Source organism: Schistocerca cancellata, chromosome 6 (genome assembly GCF_023864275.1).
Source record: "Schistocerca cancellata isolate TAMUIC-IGC-003103 chromosome 6, iqSchCanc2.1, whole genome shotgun sequence".
Lineage (NCBI taxonomy): Eukaryota > Metazoa > Arthropoda > Insecta > Orthoptera > Acrididae > Schistocerca > Schistocerca cancellata.
The window spans coordinates 75,311,354-75,332,837 of record NC_064631.1 but is presented as its reverse complement, the minus strand read 5'-3'; the positions used below and the strand labels follow the sequence as shown (position 1 = coordinate 75,332,837).

Sequence of the window (21,484 nt, the reverse complement as noted above, 5' to 3'; positions counted from 1 at the left end):
GTCGTGACGTTGGGAAGAGAGCAGCGTATCTTGCGTAATTGGATGAAAGAAAATCCGGAAAAGGATGAAAATAGGTAAAACTTGGGAAAATATGGTATAATATGGAATAATCAGAGAACTTACCTATCTGCCTGGGTGTAGTCTCTGGTGGTGCCACGTAATAAAAAACTGTTGTTAACAAATAGAACCCATTTATGTGGCACAACGTAGTTCTAAACAAAAAGACAGAGGCTACAACCTCTCTCCCTACGCTGCCCAGCTCCAGAATACATCCAGTTATAAAACAGGAACATAGTGGGAAATTGGTGAAAAATACGTAAAATTTGGAATAATGAGAGTAATTCCACATCTGACTCGATGTGGTCTCCGCAGGAGTCACATAATACTGTTGTTGACAAATAGAACTCAGGTGACATAGTTTGTTATTAAGAGATAGACACATCCTCTTCCTATGCTGTCCAGCTCAATAATAACGCCCCACACTTACAGGATGCTTAATCCTCATGCTTCAAAGGGGCAGGGTGAGGAGAGATAGTGGGGGTTGCCGCTATTTTTATGACATGTGACTACTTTAGAATTATGTCATGATCTTGAATATACCTTGCACAGTTGCCTGGGTGCATTCCCTAAGTGACCTCGACCAATTTCTGGTCGTTCCCAGGAAATAGGGAATAGCGAAACAACGACCTCCAGTGTATTACCTGAGAGCGGTTGTCCTTATTTCAATATAAGGAACCAGTTACAACTGATCCAGTGACAAAAAAAAACAGCTGCAAAAGAATATAACATACGATACTGGTTCAGGTATATGGGTCACATCCTCTGCTTAATAGACGAACCACAAACAAAAATTGAAAAATTTCAAACTGACATCAACAAGGTACATAAAAATATGAAATCCACAATGGAAAGAGAAGAGAACAACCAAATATACTTTCTGGAATTAACAATCAAAAAGCAAAACAAATAGCATATGTTTGAAATTCACCATACACCCACAGCAACTGACGCTATTATCCCCCAGTACTTGAACCATCCACACTCACCAAAGCAAGCAATACTTCAACAGATGCTCCATAGACTTAATACAGTTTCACTCAACAAAGAAAACTACCAAAACGAACTTGAGATATTAAAGCAGATAGCCCAAAACAAGGAGCACAATAGTGCAATAGTCACAAAACTAAACAACAAAATCAGAAGTAAAATATAATCAAAAACCATTAACAACATCACAACAGGACCATACACAATCACAATCACTCATTAACATAAATACTTCACAAAATTATTAGGAAAACATAAGAGAAAACGGAATATGGCACATATGACGTACAAACGCAAACTCACACAGAACTCAGCAACATTATCAAAAGCAGGGAATAAACATTGCATACACAACAGACAATTCTATCATAAAATACACACCAAAACTGACAAAAAATGCGGATATATATCAGAAGCAGGTATATTTCAATTACAGTATAACACTTGTGATGGCAGAACATTTGATGTGAGATACAAAGAACACATTAGAGCCTGGAAGTATGGACAAACCACTCCACATTTGCGGAACGACTAAGTGAACACAGTAACAAACCAATCACTAGAGAAGAAGACAACAATATATATAGAATCAACAATAAAAGACATCTCATAACCCTGCTAGAAAATTATCACATACAGAGCACCGAAGCAGAAAAGTAAACCATGTTGAATGATCAAGTACACATACCAAACAGCTCGTTGTTTACGCTAATAAATAAAATAATAGAGGAACTCCAGAACAGAGGACTATTATCATGACAATAATGCCTCCCAACCCAATTTCCATTCGCTCACTGGTCCATGAACGTCACCGCGAACATTTAACTAAAACTCATGGAAAAAAATCTATGCATGTATATTCTCTCTCGCTCTTTCTCTCTCTCACTCTCTCTCTCTCTCTCTCTCTCACACACACACACACACACACACACACAGACAACAAACAGATAGAAACGTCATACCAACAAATACGCGTTAGTTTCAGCATATACATCGTTCGGTTGGAAACATGTAAGTGTATGGAAACAAACCAAACAGGATGAGATGCACGGTGAACTCAAAGTAGTTCTGAGTACATTAATGTTATGTGTATATAACTGACAGAAGACTGAGAGTGATAGTAGATCACAAGAAGAAGTGCAAACTAAATGAAAGGTAGGAAGAAAAATGTTCGCAACGCCAAGACATGCTTATGTTTTGTCAGTGGAACGGTGGTGCGACCAGATGCGAGGAAAAACCGATGCCAACTAAAAACAGAAAGAACGATAGGCAGTCACTTATTTACATAAAAACCGAGATACATATCAAAACAAAAGTATAGCATAACTGTATCATTATAGAGTCCAAAGACGTGTCTTAAAATGGAAAAATGCCGGACACGTCTGTGAACATAAAATACAATGCAGCGACAGAAGGCGTTTTTACTTACAAAACAAATATGCTGTTTAACAGTCGATGTGATGCACATATAAGAGTGCAGACTCTCTCTCTGTCTCTGAGGGATGAGCTGTCATAATGAATAAATTAAGCATCAAACAAGCAAGTGCGAATAAATATTCAAGACACATTAATCATCTGCTGCAACAAACTATCACTCACGATAAAAAGCATAAAAAACTGACATATATGCAAAAGAATTAAAACATGACTCACTTTCTGCCTAATTCTTGTAGGGCACTTGTTTTTGAAACAGTAATGTCTTGAATTAAAGTGCACCTTTCACCACGAATTTTAGGTTTCTCAACATTTCATTGCAAAAAACTTTACCAACACAAACGCGCTTTCGAGCTGTTCAAAATCTGCTGGCATTTTGTAGCAGCATTTATTCATAGGACATATGATTAATGAGCTGCTGGTTCAATTCGTCTCCTAGAATGGCTACCCACCATTTGTGGACTCATGTTTAGAACAAATAGAACACCTTCAACGACTAGAGATAGGACGATCATAGTCTCATGAAATGTACATTAGTATGTTGACAGGGGCTGTTTTGGGGAGGGAGACCAGACAGCGAGGTCATAGGTCTCATCGGATTAGGGAAGGATGGGGAAGGAAGTCGGCCGTGCCCTTTCAAAGGAACCATCCCGGCATTTGTCTGGAGCGATTTAGGGAAATCACGGAAAACCTAAATCAGGATGGCCGGACGCAGGATTGAACCGTCGTCCTCCCGAAAGCGAGTCCATTAGTATGTTCTGTAGAAATGATTAGCATTTGAGTCACCTCTGTTCAGCATGTGCCTGTTGTCTAATAGGCACACGTTCTGCCATCGGCCCTAATAACTTGTTCCATGCACGATGGCATTGACGTGCATTAGGTGCGAATGGCGTCCTTTGGTATAGCCATCCGTACTGCATTCACCCGCTTCGAAAGTTCATCTCTGGTGGTTGGCAATTGGGCACAGGGTGACACCTTTCGTTTCACCACATCCCACAGTTTTCCAATTGGCAAGAAGTCTGATGATCTGACAGGTCACTGCAAAAGCGGAACATCCTGTGGTGCTGGGAAAACACGAGATCGCGCAGCAACATGCTAGTTTTCAATTCTCTACATCTGTACAACAAACACTCAGGAAATAAAATGACGTTGTACGATTACAGAATGAACATTATAAAGGGCCTCCTTCCACCAATGGACGTTCCACGAAATGTGAGCAAGAAACATCACAAACAAACACACGTTGTGCAAAAGTGGGAAGCTACTGCAGGGAAGAAGCAAGTTATGAGGAAGCGGTGTAAGAAGTGCGTGGAACAAGGCAAGCGCACTGATACACCATCCGAGTGTACAGCCTGCCCAGACAAACATGGATACTGCTCGAACTGCTGTATAATTTCCCTAAGTCGCAAAAATGCGATAATGTCAGGGTAATTCGGATTATCAAATAAAACGTCTTTTATATCTTTTGACACTGCATGGTTTCTTTTTATGGCGTGAAAGGTTAAAACTTTTTTGCACGAGTACTCAGGAAATGAGGTTTTCTTTTGTGTTAAGTTGACTTATTTCTTATTGCGTTGTAAAGCGTTCACTTCAGTTTTTTGTGAAAGAATTTGTTGTGCTAAATTTGTTTTAATAGCACCAGAATTGAAGTGATGGGGGACACGAGAGAAGCCCCCACATAGGGTGTGTTTCGCTTACTAATTTCTACACATCCGGGCATCCCCTGGGTGTCTATGATACGTGTAGATGGCTAACTCTCATACCAGGAACAAACATGCTACTAAATTGACGACCTCTATCAGAGCCAATCTTAAAAATGTGCATTTGAAGTAAATATAATTTCAAATGAGTCCAGTTTCCTTTTTCCTTTCTTTCCTTCTTAAGAATTTGCGTTTTGGAATCCAAATTTTTCCTGAATGCAGTGGATTTGTTGCTTGTTTGAATTGTATTTTTTGTTACATTATCAAGAAATCACAAACATTTGAATGACGCCTGTGACCCATATAGGTGTCAGAGAGCAAACAGACGTTAAAATATGACCACAATACAGTCAAAGCTTATTTGAAGCAATGCACCTAAGGTGCATCCTACTGATCTTACAAGGTCTCGACATCAGCCTGTAGCTGAGGTGTGCTTAGGAGCATCGGCTCCGAGTGGTACCTGCCGTTTCAGAGTGTTACCGGCCTGCACTTGAGCATTACCAGACCACACTCGCACATTGACGGGCCGCACAGGAGAGTTGCGCGCCTGCACTGATGCCACAGCGAAAGTATTAATGTGTTGTATTATCCTGGCCCTTCATCTATTTTGTGTTTTCCACACATTCCTTCCCTTGTCAACTCTGCAGAGAACCTTCTCATTTCTTATCTGATTCAAGGTGCACTTAAATTTCTAATCCATCTGTGATATCACATTTAAAAAGTTTTTATTCTTTTCCTTTCTGGTTTTCCCACTGTCGGTGATTTATTTTCATACTGGGCTCCAAACATACATTCTCAGAATCTTGTTTCTCAAATTAAGGTCTACATTTGCCACTAATAAACTTATTTTTGTGGTGAATGTCCTATTTGCATGTACTAAACTGCTTTCCCATGTCCTCCTTGCTTCATCCACTATGTGCTACTTTGCTGCTAGGGTGAAAGAATTTCTTCACCTCAGCTACTACAGAGTCACCAGTTTTGATGTTATGTTTATTGCTAATCTCATTTCTGCTAATTCTCATTACTTTTATCTTTCAACCAATTGAAAGTCCAGGATCGAGTAACAACAATATGAGAAGGACAGATTGCTACTCACCACATAGAAGAGGCATTAAATTGCAGACAGTCACGATGGAAAAAAAAACTAGCAATATTTTGAGCTTTCAGACTAAATATTTCTTCAGAAGTAGAACTCACACACACTCAGACTAGAACTCACAACACATGGCTACTGTCTTCGGCATCAAGGTCCAAATGTGACTGTCTCTGACTGGAGTAGCCTGTCCTCCTCCTCCATATCCCCTTCCTTGCTACCACTCTAGTACACGCAAGCCTTCTAACGCACCAATGCACCTACAACTCCTTTTCTCTACTTGTCTCCTCAACCCCTAGTATAGCCTCCTGTTGCTGAACCTAGAAGCCCTATCCTGTCCCCAACATATCCACGCACTCTCCCACAGGTAGCAGTAGCATATTACTCCACCTGTTCCCTGCTATCACTCCCTGTCAGTGCCCCATGCCTCCTCAAAGCCCCTACTACCCACTCCAGCTAGTTGCTGCTTACATATGACATGGTCACAGTTGGGCTTTAGCGCAATGAGATAGTGGCCACATCCATGCGTGTAATTTGTGTGGATTTGTAAGAGTTATAATTCTGAAGAAGGGCTTTGTCTGAAAGCTAAAAACATTTCTAGCATTGTTTTTCATTTTTCCTGTCTGTGTCTCGATGCCTCCTCTATGTAATGAGTAGCAATCTATTCCTTCCATTTTATTGTTACTTTTGCGTTTCTTTGGTTCACTCTCAGTCCATATTCTGTGCTCATTAGACTGTTCATTCCATTAAACATATGCTGAAGTTCCTCTTCACTTTCTTGAGAATAAAATATCATCAGCAAATCTTTTCATAGATATCTTTTCACGGTGAATTTTAATCCCATTCATGAACGTATCTTTTATTTACACTGTTGCTTCTTTGATGTACAGGTTGAATAGGGGGAGAGAAATACTGCATCCCTGCCACTGGTCGTTTTTAATCCAAGGCCTCTTTTCTTGGCCTTTCAATCTTATTGTTCCTTTTGGTTTTTGTACTTATTGGGTATTACTCATCTTTGTACCCATTTTTGAGAATTTCAAACATTTTGTACCAGTAATCATATATACACTGACCAGCCAGAACAGTATGCCCACCGACCTACTACTGATGTAAACCTCTTCAGGCGATAGCATCATCATATGGCAAGGAATAACTGCTGGTCAGATACACGCGTGGTGCATGTAGTACTGGTGAGCATGCAGTCTATGTGTAGAGTGGGAAGTCACACGATCTACCTGAGTTTGACCAAGGGCAGATAGTGATGGCCCGGAGGCTCAGCAAGAGCATTTCGGAAACTGCACAACATGTCGGGTGTTTGAGGAGTGCTGTGGTCAGTGTCTTCAACACATGGCAAAACTAAGACATTGTGGGGTTATGCAGCCACCTCTCATTACAGATGCTGGATGTCATAAGGAGGGTAGAGTGGTAAAAGACGGCAGACGGTGAACTGCGGCAGAACGTGAGGAAATCGACGTCAAACTTTAATGCTGGCCAGAGTACAAATGTGTCTGAACACACAGAGCACCAAATACTCTTAATGTTGGGCCTCCACAGCTGACAGCCCCTGTAAGTGCCAATGTTAACACCATGACATCGACTGCTATGACTGAAATGGGCACGTGATCATTAACACTGGATGTTGGCGCAGTGTCACACTGTTGCACTGTCTGATGAATCCCAATACCTTCTTGATCTTGCCAATGGGAGGGTACAAATCTGTCATATTCCAGGGAAACCACTTGACACCTATACTGAAAGATGGAGACTAGCAGGTGGTGGCTCCATTATGCTCTGGAGAACAAGGGTCCAGTGAAGCTCATGCAATCCATCATAATGGCCAAGGAGTATTGTACACTGGTTGCAGACCATGTACGCACTTTCATGATGATCGCGTTTCATGACGGACGTATCGTTTTTCATCAAGATAATGCTCCATGTCACAAGATCAGGAGTGTTATGAGGAGTGCAGTGTTGAGTTCCAACTGATGTGCTGTCCTCCAACTCACCGGATCAGAAATCAATCAAACACATCTGGGTTGCGATTGAATGTGGCGTCAGACTCATTGCCCCCCCCTCCCCCTCTGAATTTATTATTTGTGTTTGTGTAGATGTGGTGCCAACTCCCTCCAGTGACCAACCAAGGCTTCACTGCTTCCATGCCACAATGTGCCACCGCTATTATCCGTGCCAAAGGTGGACATACCAGGTGTTACGTAGGTGGTCATAATGTTCTGGCTGATCAGAGTAAATAAAATGCTAAAATTAAAGACAGCAAAAAAATCATGAAACTGGTGACAAGAAGAGTGTAGAAAAAGAATATGTTAAAACCACAGAATGAAAGATTTTTCTACCTCATCATAATATCACTCTGAAGTTGTAACACCATTTAAATAAATCTGTGACAGCCCAAAATGCACAGTTATTCTAAATGATGGAACCATTTTCAAAAATTCTTGTGTATGAACAAAATTTGTACCAATGAAAAGAGGAAATTTCAAAGTTTTTGGTGGGTGGCGCCAGACAGGCGATGATGGTTTCAGAAGTGGCCTGTAGAGTTCCCATGGCAATATGGTATTCATTCCATTTCACTGTCAGTTGTGTGTTCTTGAGTTTGCAAAAAGTGAGTTGCAAATTGCAGTGCAGTGGGCATTTCATACCAAATTCGGTATTCAATCACCAACTCGTAAAAGCATTAGCTGTTGGTTTAAGCAATTTAAACAGTCTGAGAGTGTGTGCAAAGGAAAAAGCACAGGCCGACAGTGTGTGTCAGAAGATGATGTCTGACGGATTCAATAAAGTTTTGTGCGCAGCCCCAGTAAGTCTACCAATAGAGCCAGTTCAGAACTTGGAATATCCCAAGTTGGCTGTGGAAAGTTCTGAGACAGTGTTTGCCATACAAGCCCTACCTATTACAACTTGGGCAGGATTTCAACCTCAGTGAGAAAGAGAAGCATGCCACATTTTGTGGCTATGTGCAGCAAAGATGGAGGATGACGCATTTCTACAGCATGTAATTTTTAGCGATGAAGCAACGTTCCACCTTAGTGGAAAAGTCAACAGACACGATGTTCGCCTATGGGGTTTGGAAGATCCACATTCACCATTGCAACATGAAAGAGATTCACCAAAGATCAACGTGTTCTGTGCTGTTTCCTGTACAAAGGTTTATAGACTATTTTTCTTTGCAGAAAGAACTGTAATGGGAATCACGTAGCTTGATACATTGGAACAATGGCTGTTCCCTCAAGTTATGGAAGATTCCCAGGACTTCATTTTCCAACAGTATGGAGCTCCACCCCATTGGCACCATGATGTATGAGGCTTTTTGAATGACTCCCTTCCTCAGCATTGGATCGGTCGCAGGGGACTCGAGGACTGGGCTCGGCACTTCTGGTCACCAACATCTCCTCACACTCTGTGATTATTTCTTATGGGGTTATGTGAAGGAAGCTGTTTACGCCCCGCCACAGCCAACCGCTCTGAATGATCTGCGGAACTGGATCACTGCTGTTGTGCACTCAGTAACAGCAGATGCGCTTTTGCGTCTGTGGGACGAGTTTGGCTACCGTGTTGATGTTTGCCGTTTGTCCAATGGTGGCCACGCTGAACATTTATGACATTTGTAATTATTAATTAATGACTAAAAACTATTTAATTATAAATTATTACATTTATTAAACTGATATCAAACATTATGGAAAAAAACCTTTGAAACTTCCTCTTTTAATAGGTATAAAGCTTGTTCATTTTGGATTTGTACGTGAATAAATACAAAGTTTTGAAAATGGGTCCATCATTTAGAATAACCCTGTATATTACATATGTTAATAATTCACTTTATGCAGATATCACTACATCATAAGATTGTTAAATAATGGTTTACTATACACAATTAATTTGGGAAAAAAAGTATAAATTCACCTCTGGTTGCACTCCACTCCCTGGTATGCTTAACATAGTTGTGACTTTAGATGCCGCATGCACATGTGGAATATCAAGAGGTTTGGACCATTCGTCAATCTTCAAATCTGCATCCTGCAGCTCATTCCAAAGTTTCTCCTCTTCCTCAACCAAGCATTCTAACCTGCAAGTGGTGGAGACATTGTGTACTGATATAAAGTTTCAATTTTGAGCATTAAACACAGCTCATATTGCTACATCAAAATGCCCTTATTCGATATGTAAAGCTGTGCTGTTATGGACAACAATGCCACCAAATTTTACAGCAAACTATCAGAACTGTAATCTACAGAATCATTTACTGATTTTTGAAGTAACTTATGTTTTTGGTTGTTTAATATTTTACTGGCATCAATGAGCAGCATTGTCATTATCAGACTGATATCACCACAAATGGAAAAACAACTGTTTTTAACACTGGGATGGAAGAAAGGTTTTGATGTACTGTTCTGCTTACAGGGAAGTAGTTGGCTGCGAAGTTAATCTTGGGTTGGTCATGCATAGGGCAGTTAATTACCTGGAATCTTGCCGGCATTCATCGAAATTTATTTAGAATAACCGTACAAACTGTGCAACAGGATGACTGGATGGGGATTTAAATTCCAACTCTTCAATATAAGTTTAGTGATTTAGTACCAGCTCATTTGGTAGGGCCAACCTTAGCAAGAGCTTGTGTACTATTTAAATGGGTAACATGATTGCCATCATTTAGTGCTTGTTTGGCAATGGCTCAATTTTTGTGTCTCCCACTCTGCAACTTCTGTTGTTTTATGTTTCCAGTCTTTACAGTGTGCCCTCTCATTTTGGTATTGAGACATTTATAAACAGAACTTGTTCCAATCTATAGTGGTGTGATACAGCAACCAGTGGTAACAACATGAAAAAAAGGTCTTGTTTGCAAAACTGGCATTTACAAATTCAAGATAATGCAGGTTGGTCTTGCTTATCTTCAGTCAACCCGTGGTACTGACTTCTTTCGCAACTTTTACACTTTGTTGCCGAGACAATGTGGCCATAAAGTACTACATAATTAGTTCAAAAAATAATTTGTGATGCAGGCAAAAGTTTGGACACTTAGTGTATTTTCTATGAGACAAATTGAGCTGGAAGTTTGAAATATGAGACAAAAACTTTAAGCCGTAAAATTATTTAGACAACTAACTGAGACAACAAACCAATGTTAGTTGTGAATCCCTTTTGTGGCACAAGATATTGTGCAAGGAATTTACATGAGGTACATAAGAGGTCTGTCCAAAAATTCCAGGATTTTGTCCACAAATTTTTTCTACATGTACCTTTAACTCGTTGTGCATGGTCTCCTTTGAAATACTCTCCTCCACAATTGATAAACCACTCCCAATGCCCAATGCCTTTCCACTTCCAGGATGAGTCTTTGTACACCTCCTGCTGGATAGTGCGAAGTGTCATCTGTGAATTTTCTTTTATCTTGTCTATCGTTGCAAATCTTCATCCTTTCATTTGGATTTTCAATTTTGGAAATAAATAAAAAGTCCGCAGTGGACTTCGTTTTTGGTACAATAGTTATACGCCAACAGAGACCAACAGAGACCTTTGTAAACCTTCTCAAGGAACAAGAGTGGCAAAATGTTTATAGTGCTGATACAGTAGACGATAAATATAAAGCTTTCTTCAAGACTTTTCTCGTGCTGTTTGAAAGTTGCTTTCCGTTAGAACGTTCAAAACAGGGTACTAGCACAAACAGGCAGCCTGGGCGGCTGACTAGAGGGATAAGAATATCCTGTAGAACAAATTGGCAATTATATCAACATGTTAGAAACAGTCAAAATCTAAATGCAGAAGCCCATTACAAACAGTATTGCAAGGTGCTTAAAAAAGTTATTAGGAAGGCAAAAAGTATGTGGTATGCAGATAGAATAGCTAAGTCTCACGATAAAATTAAAACCATATGGTCAGTCATAAAGGAAGTGGCTGGTCTGCAGAAACAGGTCGAGGATATAGAATCAGTGCGTAGTGGGAATGTCCGTGTTACTAATAAGTGGCATATATGTACAGTATTTAATAATCACTTTCTGAATATAGCAGGTGAACTAAATAGAAACCTAGTCCCAACAGGGAATCATATAGTGCTCGTAGAAAAAAGTGTTCCGAGACTGTTACCTGAAATGCTCCTCCATGATACTGACAAGAGGGAGACTGAGTTATTAATTAAATCACTAAAGACCAAGAACTCTCATGGATATGACGGCGTATCTAGCAGAATACTGAAGTATTGTTCTGTATATGTTAGCCCAGTACTTAGCCAAACTTTTCCTTTAGGAGTGGTCGGTTTCCTGACCGATTAAAGTACTCGGTAGTGAAGCCACTTTATAAAAAGGGAGACAGGGATAATGTTGACAATTATAGACCTATTTCTATGCCATCGGTGTTTGCTAAAGTTATTGAGAAGGTTGTATAGACAAGGTTACTGGAGCATTTAAATTCACATAATTTGCTGTCAAATGTACAGTTTGGTTTTAGAAATGGTTTAACAGCTGAAAATGCTATATTCTCCTTTCTCTGTGAGGTTTTGGATGGATTAAATAAAAGGTTGCGAACGCTAGGTGTTTTCTTTCATTTAACGAAGTCTTTTGACTGTGTTGACCACAAGATATTACTGCAGAAGTTGGACCATTATGGAGTAAGGGAAGTAGCTTACAATTGGTTCGCCTCTTACTTTAAGAACAGAAAGCAGAAGGTAATTCGCCGCAATATTGAGAGTGGTAGTGATGTTCAGTCCCAATGGGGCACTGTTAAGTGGGGCGTTCCCCACGGGTCCGTGCTGGGGTCACTGCTGTTTCTTATTTATATAAATGATATGCCTTCTAGTATTACAGGTGATTCAAAAATATTTCTGTTTGCTGATGACACCAGCTTGGTAGTGAAGGATCTTGTGTGTAATATTGAAACATTATCAAATAATGTAGTTAATGAAATAAGTTCGTGGCTTGTGGAAAATAATTTCATGCTAAATCACAGTAAGACTCAGTTTTTACAGTTTCTAACTCACAATTCCACAAGAATTGATATTTTGACCAGACAGAATGGGCATATTATAAGCGAGACGGAACAGTTCAAGTTCCTAGGCATTCGGATAGATAGTAAGCTGTTGTGGAAAGCCCATGTTCAGGATCTTGTTCAGAAACTAAATGCTGCTTTGTTTACCATCAGAACAGTATCTGAAATAAGTGACAGTTCAACACGAAAAGTAGTCTACTTTGCATATTTTCATATGCTTATGTCACATGGTATTATTTTTTGGGGTAATTCCTCTGATTCAAAAAGGGTATTTTTGGCTCAAAAACAGGCTGTTCGAGCTATATGTGGTGTAAGTTCGAGAACCTCTTGTCGACCCCTATTCAATAGTCTGGGAATTCTGACACTGCCCTCACAGTATATATTTTCTTTAATGTCATTTGTTGTTAGCAATATTAGCTTATTCCCAAGAGTTAGCAGCTTTCACTCAGTTAATACTAGGCAAACATCAAATCTGCATGTGGAATGCACTTCCTTGACTCTTGTGCAGAAAGGAGTGCACTATTCTATTTTCAATATGCTACCACAAGAACTCAAAAATCTTAGCAGTAGCCCAAACGCTTTTAAGTCTAAACTGAAGTGTTTCCTCATGGCTCACTCTGTCTATTCTGTCAAGGAGCTCCTGGAAGAGCTGAAAAATTAAGAAAATTCCAGTGTTACATTGTTGATTTTCTTTATTTAAACTTACGAATTGTTGCCTGAATACGTTTCTTGTATTTCATTTTATCTGTTTCTACTATCGTGTTATAATTTCATGTATTGATTAGTTCAATGAGCGTGGAGACTTCTCCTTAATTTGGTCCCACAGAACAATAAATAAATAAATAAATAAATAATGGGCAGGTGCATTATTGTAATGCAAGAGTCATGAACTGTCTCAGCACATTTCAGGCCATTTCCTTCTCACATTTTCTCACAGGTGTCACAACTTATCCCAATAGTACCACTGATTAACAGTTTATCCCCGTGGCATGAATTCATGATGAACTAATTCTTCAAAAAAATGGTTCAAATGGCTCTGAGCACTATGGGACTCAACTGCTGTGGTCATAAGTCCCCTAGAACTTAGAACTACTTAAACCTAACTAACCTAAGGACAGCACACAACACCCAGCCATCACGAGGGAGAGAAAATCTCTGACCCCGCCGGGAATCGAACCCGGGAACCCGGGCGTGGGAAGCGAGAACGCTACCGCACGACCACGAGATGCGGGCAACTAATTCTTCAAAGTCAAAGAAAACTATTAGCATGACTTTGACATTTGACCTGACCTGACAAGCTTATTTTGGTCTTGGAGAGCCTTTCTTGGCCCATTGTAAAGATTGAATCTTGGTCTCAGCATCATAACAGTAGACCCACGTCTTATCACCAGTTATGACTCTCTTAATAAACATTTCATTCTCATTTGTGTGATCCAAAAGCTCTTTACAGATTGCAAGGCGAATGTCTTTCTGGTTTTGACTAATGAGCCATGCTATGAATTTAGCAGCAACATGACACATTCCAATATGCTGTGTCAGGATTTCATAACATGAACCAATTGAAATGTTACATTCTTCTGCAATATCTTGGAGCCAGTTGTTGCGGCTACATGTAGTAAGCGTTGCTTCACACAGTGGAGAATGGCAAAACAGAGGCAGCCGGCGATCGCGGCATTGCAAAGTAGCCTTGCTAACAGTTGCAGTTTACCAGCCGGGTGACGCAAGGATGCACGCAGACGGAGCGCCGAGCGAAGCCTGGAGAGTGCTGAGTAAGGGAAGTGAGGCCATCACGCTAAGTTACGCTGCAATATACTGCGGGAGAAATAACAAGAAGCTGCCACCGAGGGTAAAAAACGTCCTCCTGCCAGTGGAGCGCAGGCAGCAACGGAGAGAAGCCATTAGGAACAGTTCGGATCTGAGGACAGACGTGGTCCGTGTCTGAATGTTCAATCTTCATAGGTTACGATTCCAGAAGTCTGTTCCAGCTCGCAGGAATCATCCATTCGCTGCCAGATGTCAACTTCAGCTCTGGGGGTTGGCCCGACTTCGGTCGGCACCATGGCTGACTAACTACCGTGAGAACTTCCAGCAGGACCGGCCGCAGCGCGGTCTTGGTCACAGACGCCGCTGTGGACTGACGCCTGGACACTTCACGGCAACCCGGTCCCACGGCGCATGGTCTGTCTATGACGAGAGCTCGCAGATATCGCGACTGATGGCTTCCCAGCCGCCGGTGCAGCTGGCGGCGGCAGCTGACCTCACGGTGACATGGCTCCGTGGGGGTGCCATACTGGGCTGCCGAGCGGCGACGAGTTCATCTCAACCACAGAGCATCCTGACTTCAGCAGAACACTGGTGGCACGTGTTGCGCGCATTGTCGGAGAATCTACACAGCAGCAGCCAAGAGGAAGGATCTGCAGGGCTGGGCAGCGATGATGAGGGAGAAATTGTAAAGAAAGCTCAATAAATAATTGTAAAACTCCACGCCGTCTCAGTCTTTGGCACAGCCACTGTGTCTGCTGCTAACAAGTACTGCAGAAGTCGTAACAAGTAGCAAACGGCCGTAACAAGTACTGGAGAAGTCGTAACAAGTGGCCATCTGACGTAACACAGTCTTTCACTGGCACGCACAGTTTTGTTGACATTCCTTACATGAGTGCCATCAGTAGACACTGAAGGGTGTCCTGAATGACGGCCATCTTTAAGTTCCATCCAGCCATTTTTACACTGTGTGAACCATTTGTAACACTAAGTATGACTTAAGCACTCAACACTGTAGGCTTTCTACATCATTTGGTATCTCTCTGTAAAAGTTTTCTTGCAAAATTTAATGCAGACACATTGCTCCTCTAAGTCTGCCATCTTGAAATTCGCAAACTGTGTGACACAATGTTCTACTCAATATAGCACTGACCAATAACTAACAGACATACAACAATGAAACTTCTGGCAATTACACATTAAACAAAGGCATGTGCAGGGATGCCAACCACATTTTGCTCCAACATACCACTGGCACGAAATTATGAATGTTATGGAATTTTCTGAATAGAGCTCATATTTAGAAACTGATCATGTTTAATACCTGCTAATGTTTCATGTTTCATAACCCAACTGCAGCATCAGTATTGGCAGCACTAATTTTAAATACAGTACACAATTTTTTTATGTTGTAATGTTGTACAGACACAGTCTAGAAGTAGCACATGAAGAGATCCACAATAACACTGAAAGAAGTATAGAACAGTATGAAGTCTCATAACAATAGAACACATCAGTATACAGCCTCATAGTGAACATACAATAAGCAAGTAAACATACATGAGGTCAAGTGTCTGACGTTCTGGGCTTATATTGGGCTGTCATGGACACAGCACAGTGCTAGCTATCCATGTTGCAAGCTATCTCTCTACGCTAGCAATGGAAGCACTTGATTCCCATGCTGTTTGATGATGCATGCTCATAGTAGTGGGTTACATTTGATTGTGTGACTGGCAGTCATCACTTTGAACAGCTGTTTTGAGTGTAGGTTACTGTTGGGTACGTTGTTTCTGTCAATAAAAAACTAAATATTTATTTCCAACCATGATTTTCACATTGTAAGCACTCAGTTTAGGATTCTCTATTATCTGTACAAGTCTGACCCCCACATTTTGGGACGTTGTGTATATACTAGACAGAATGTAAATTTCAAAGCTGAACAAGGAAACAACAACAGATTTGTGATGGTATGAGGGGGTTATTTATTAAAAGCCATATATTTTCAAATTGTTTACAAAACAACCTAATCCCCTTCAAAATACCCTCCATTACAACTAATACATTTGTCCCACCGGTGCTCCACTGTTCAAAACATTTGTAGTCACCTTCAGAAATGGCTGATAGCTCCTCCCTCATTTCTTTCTTGACTTCTTCAGTGGTGTCAAATCGGTGTCCTTCCATGCCCTTTTTCATGCGTGTAAATAAGAAACACTCACACACAGAAACTCAGGCAAGTAAGGTGTGTGGAGCAGCGGAACCATGCCATTTTTAGCCAAAACACGTCTAACAGATATGGTTGTGTGAGGAGGTGCGTTGTTGTGGTGGAAGAACCAGTCTCCTGTCTGCCTCAAATTGGGTCGTTTTTGATGAACACTGTTGTGCAATCTCCTTAGAACTTCCAAATAAAAGGTGTGATTGACGGTCTGACATGGGAGAACAAACTCTGGATGATTCGGGCAGTTGATGGACATCTATAACAATGATTGTCATCAATCGACATGTAGCCATTTTTAAATAAAGCGAACCAAGTGCCGGACCAAGACTCGAACTCAGGACCTTTGCCTTCTTCCTGGCAGATTAAAACTGTGAGCCGGACCGAGACTCGAACTTGGGACCTTTGCCTTTCATGGGCAAGTGGTCTACCAACTGAGCTACCCAAGCACGACTCATGCCCCGTCCTCACAGCTTTACTTCCGCCAGTACCTCGTCTCCTACCTTCCAAACTTTCAAACTTTACAGAAGCTCTCCTGCGAACCTTGCAGGACTAGCACTCCTGAAAGAAAGGATATTGCGGAGACATGGCTTAGCCACAGCCTGGGTGATATTTCCAGAATGGGACTTTCACTCTGCAGCGGAGTATGCGCTGATATGAAACTTGCGGAGACATATCAGTGCACACTCCGCTGCAGAGTGAAAATCTCATTCTTAAAGCGAATCACTTGTACACTCGAGTTTTTCCCACAGCATTATCTTAGTAAGCTGTTTCCAACATTAAAACAATTTCAGCAGCATTTTTACAGAGCAGAAAACTAAATTTCACAGCTGCACATTGTTCACTACGGCGATGTTATTCCAGGTTCTTTTTTTTCTTTTTGGTATCCCATATCCCATTGTATGTACACACATATAACATACTGTAGTAAACAGCTATACACGACTGTAAGGAACCCCAGTGCAGAATAAAATGGGGGTGTGTTAACTCAGATTTTAAAAATCTCTCACATTATCACTTCTTACTGAAAATAACACCTACAGAACAATGTGCATCTTTAAACATAATGGTTAATAAAGTCTTACCTATGTCCAGAGAGGTTTCATTTGTTGTTCATTGAATGAATGCTTTAGTTCCTTTTGGTTTTAACTAAAAATTTCATTGGTGTACTTGGACACTAGATTCGTAGATGCTTGAGCATAGACCTATGTGAAGTTTGCACGCTGGTACTGGACACTCTTTTCATCACCTTTTTCTACATTTAAAGCATCATTTGAGAACTCACAAAGGTAACACAAACGATTAAACCATACGGAATAATTGGAGTGATAAACAAGCATCCATGAGTCAGCTGCTAAATCTGTTCAACATGACACATAAAAAAGTAAACATCTTTTTCCAAAAAATTAGAAATGTTCTACTTAAACCATTATCAGATAATATTGTAGTGCTTTTATGTAAGGTTTGTGTCAGAAACTGAATGCAGAACGTTTTTTTGAAGCTGCATGTCAATCTGTTGCTGAAGTTGATCACTGCCTTACTTGCTAATCAATGATAAAAACACTCATAAACACACTGATGTCTTCTACAAAGAAAACTTTTTTTAACCATCTCTCATGTTTATAGGTACTCACAGGTAAATATCATGAAAAAACTACCATCTACTTTAAACTATCACCATCTGATTAATTTTGCACCACATTTGTTGATATTGGAGAATAAGTTTATGCTGCCTGTTTTCTGTACACATACAAGCCACTGATAAACTTTCTTCTAATTCTATAAGGTTTCAATGCAACAGTATGGCTTTGGTTAAATCAAGACATATGGATATTGGCTTCAAATTATCATTTAATGATGCAGATGCCACACAGACAACAGAACATGTTGTGTTTTAAACTAAAACTAAACCAAATACAACAGAAAATTCACACATTACCTATCCACCTTCCTGCATATCCTCACCAGCTCTTTCTAGTGCAATGACTCTCTATGCCAACACACTTGAGAAGAAGAGTTCAGGAGAAGTACACAGTAATGCCATTTCAAAAGCTATCACAACTGCCTGATACATGTAATGGCATTGTACACATACCACCACCACTGTCACAAAATATTTATTGGCATCTTGCAGCTCCTCTGAAGTCCAGGGCTACACAGTCCTCTCTTCGCATCACTACTCCAGACTCATTGTCTACTTCCAGCCACCATCCACATGATCTTTTGTGTGGCCTAGTAAAGTGATGGAAACAAAATAAAGTGATAGAGACAAGAGTCAGCCACCTTCCCAAATGCACCTAGTCACTGATCAGACTTCTATCATATATCTGGATTGTTCTTCATTAAGTAGCAAGGCTGGTTCCTGGATTTTTCATCTGTTTTCACCTGCAATTCCTGTGTTATACTGTTTGTGAACTTCACTAGTATTTGGATTTGATCATCATTTATTTACTATTCGCCAACAGGAAGAGCATTTTGTGCAAATAAACATGGACTCACAACACTTCAGTGGTGGCAAGGAAGTGTCATATTCCATGCATGTCAGTAGAACAAAACTGGTCTTACAATACGACAAATCATTCAACAGCAGCCAATTCTAATTAATTTGCTCCTTCATCTGCTAACACACACCACCCACCTCCATCCATCACATTTACAATAGCATGTCAAGGTATTCTACATACATAACAAAACCTGAAGGAAAACTTTTTTCATATTGTAGATAAAGGCAAAACCATTCCATATGTTGAGAAGGTTGGTATCATTAACTGAATTTCTCTTCTTATCTTTCATTGTCATTTGGAAGCTTACTGACTCATTATAAAACAAGGCCACTGGCCAGTATTATTAGGCTATACCCTAGTTTAGATAGCAAGTGCTATTACTCATGTGTAAATTTCAAATTGCACTGAGCCTGTGCAGACTGCAATCAATAGTATTTCAGCTTCACTCCAGATACAGTGGCTCAAGACACTGCAATATCATCATTTTCAGATTCACAGTAGAAGTCATAGCTTTACTGAAAAAAATTGAAACTAATAATAAGAAAGAATGAACATCAGCTTCTCATTCCTCAGGCCAGCTGGACTGAGATGTTCATTCACAAGGACGACTGGGAAATGACACATATGAACGGCCTTGTCAACCACGATGTATACTCGTCGGGCATGGATTCAGAATTACAGCACCACATATACCCTTGTAGATAGTGTGCAGAATGCCATTTGACACTATCTGAAAGATTTAACATTGGACCACCACAGAGCAGACTTATAATGGCATTCACTATGACTTCATGAAAAACCACTTTCTAAATTATATCTGTAAAGAACACATTGAGCACCATCACAGAGGCTACTCTGCAGGCCCTCAGCAATGGCCCCTGGTTTACTCTGCACTGTATGAGGATGGCTGCTTTGGAGGTAGTGTGCACCTAATTTCCTTTAATTCACGAGCGCACCTCCCATTATTGGCAGAGAAGAGTGCCCTGGACTGCCTGAATGTATTTGTTGGGTACATTCGACAGACAGCATGATTATGTAATCAGCAAGTGAGAAATTTAGTGCCTTGATTACTTCTCATCTCTTTCACTGCATTAAATATCATATATTATTTGCCATCAAAAAACCCCAAATTCTCTGGGCAAGTGTATCTTCAGGACACACGCAGGAAATATCATAAAAGAGAAAACTGACTTACAAATAATATCTGGGATACAATTCTTTCTGTATTTCTATAAATGTAAAATAATTGTAGACCTCTGTATCAACCATAATGGTGAATGGCTCCACTGCTATGAACTGATACATTTGCTGGGCTTATAACTTTGAAATTTACATCCTTAACTGTGAAACAACCATGTAAACTTCTCATTGAGTGAGAGAGACTCATGAGATCACTGAATTTTTAAAATTGAGCACATCTGTGTTTTCAGCACATATAATTTTTTACTCATCTTAAGTTAATCTGGAACCATTTATACATACTCTTTATCAATGTGCTCCTTGAGTCTGGTAAGCTGTTTCTCCAACTCGAGTAAAGCTATTCGGAAATGACTGAGATCTGAAAAACAAGGAAAAGAAAAGTTAATTTACTGTTGATAATTTTGTCTGGAAACATGTGCCTCAAAATTAATTTACCACTGGGTCAACAGAAAATTCATTTTGGTACATAAAAATCAATTTGAGGTAGATCATGATTCACTAATGGAAGATATGTTAAGCTGAAAGAAAGCGCACACAAATGTATGGTTATCAGCTGTGCTCTTGCACAGTAATTCTTCAGAGAGTAGTAAACACCCCTCCCCCTTCACCTACAACCACAACACGACACTCCTTGACGACAGCATTTTCTACTTGCTTTGCTGGTCTTCACTGCCTGTTCATTTCATGAGAAGTGATTGATCCTCATTTATAAGAATGTAACGTTAATATGCTTATAATAATAATAATAATAATAATAATAACAATAGTAATGTAGTCATACCAATACTTCGTATTCTATCTTCAGTGCTGATATCAAACTTAAGTTGGAACAATGTGTCCATAGCTGCCAGCAAGGAATTCTGAAATGCTTCCAAATCTTCCAGCCTGAGAGAGAAAAATAAAATACTTTGTAATGCCTTTTCATTACCACAATATAGAAACATAATTTCAAAATATCAAATACTACCTTTTTGTTTCCCTTCCACTGACATATGCTTCTAAGTCAGTAGCAACATCCCTATCAATTATTTTCATGTTATTGAGATTGGACTGTACAGATTTTTGTAAGAAATCATGCTGAACTTTTAATCTCACTGCTTCACAGATGAAATCAGTGTTTGACATTTCATCTTCAGCTTCCTTCACATTAGCCGGTTTCACAGCCATTATCGATGTTAATTTAAAATGCAACAGCAATAAATTATTCTTCATTTTCTTCCTGCCGGAAAAAAGACATTATCATGAAAAAGCCTTCAGGTTGGTGGAGTAAATGATGAAATGTGTAAGCAGAGATATGGAGATGATATTAATTGATTCTGTATGTTGTACTAATGATACCATTAATGGTAGTGTGCTTGCGTTGTTAGTAAAAGACCTTAGCTGTACTCAATGTGCTTGTAAAATAGCTGCAAACTAATCCCTCCCTAGCTAAATGGGAAAAGCTTCTGCACTGAAAAAAAAAAAACAATAAGAAATAAAACTACAGCTTTTCCAATTATTTTATTCACTGCAGACTAAATAAAGACAAGGGAAATTT

At 40.0% G+C, this 21,484-nt stretch overlaps 1 protein-coding gene across 1 annotated transcript; it reads right to left on the bottom strand.

The window, feature by feature from the left end:
• Window positions 1–4,593: 4,593 nt before the first annotated feature.
• Window positions 4,594–21,114, bottom strand: LOC126088145 (uncharacterized). Its single transcript, XM_049906262.1, has 5 exons — window positions 20,915–21,114; window positions 20,729–20,832; window positions 20,230–20,305; window positions 9,196–9,358; window positions 4,594–4,728 (listed from the first exon to the last, which is right to left on the bottom strand). The coding sequence occupies exons 1-5, from the start codon at window positions 21,112–21,114 to the stop codon at window positions 4,594–4,596; spliced, it is 678 nt and encodes a 225-aa protein (XP_049762219.1).
• Window positions 21,115–21,484: the final 370 nt, after the last annotated feature.

Excerpts from the sequence above, each read along its gene's own strand:
- LOC126088145 (XM_049906262.1), bottom strand. The coding sequence starts at position 21,114 with ATGGCTGTGAAACCGGCTAATGTGAAGGAAGCTGAAGATGAAATGTCA. Across the intron at positions 20,833-20,914 it reads AGTGGAAGGGAAACAAAAAG|GCTGGAAGATTTGGAAGCAT; the intron begins GTAGTATTTGAT and ends TTTCTCTCTCAG. Across the intron at positions 9,359-20,229 it reads AAGGAGCACATTGATAAAGA|GTTAGAATGCTTGGTTGAGG; the intron begins GTATGTATAAAT and ends CACCACTTGCAG.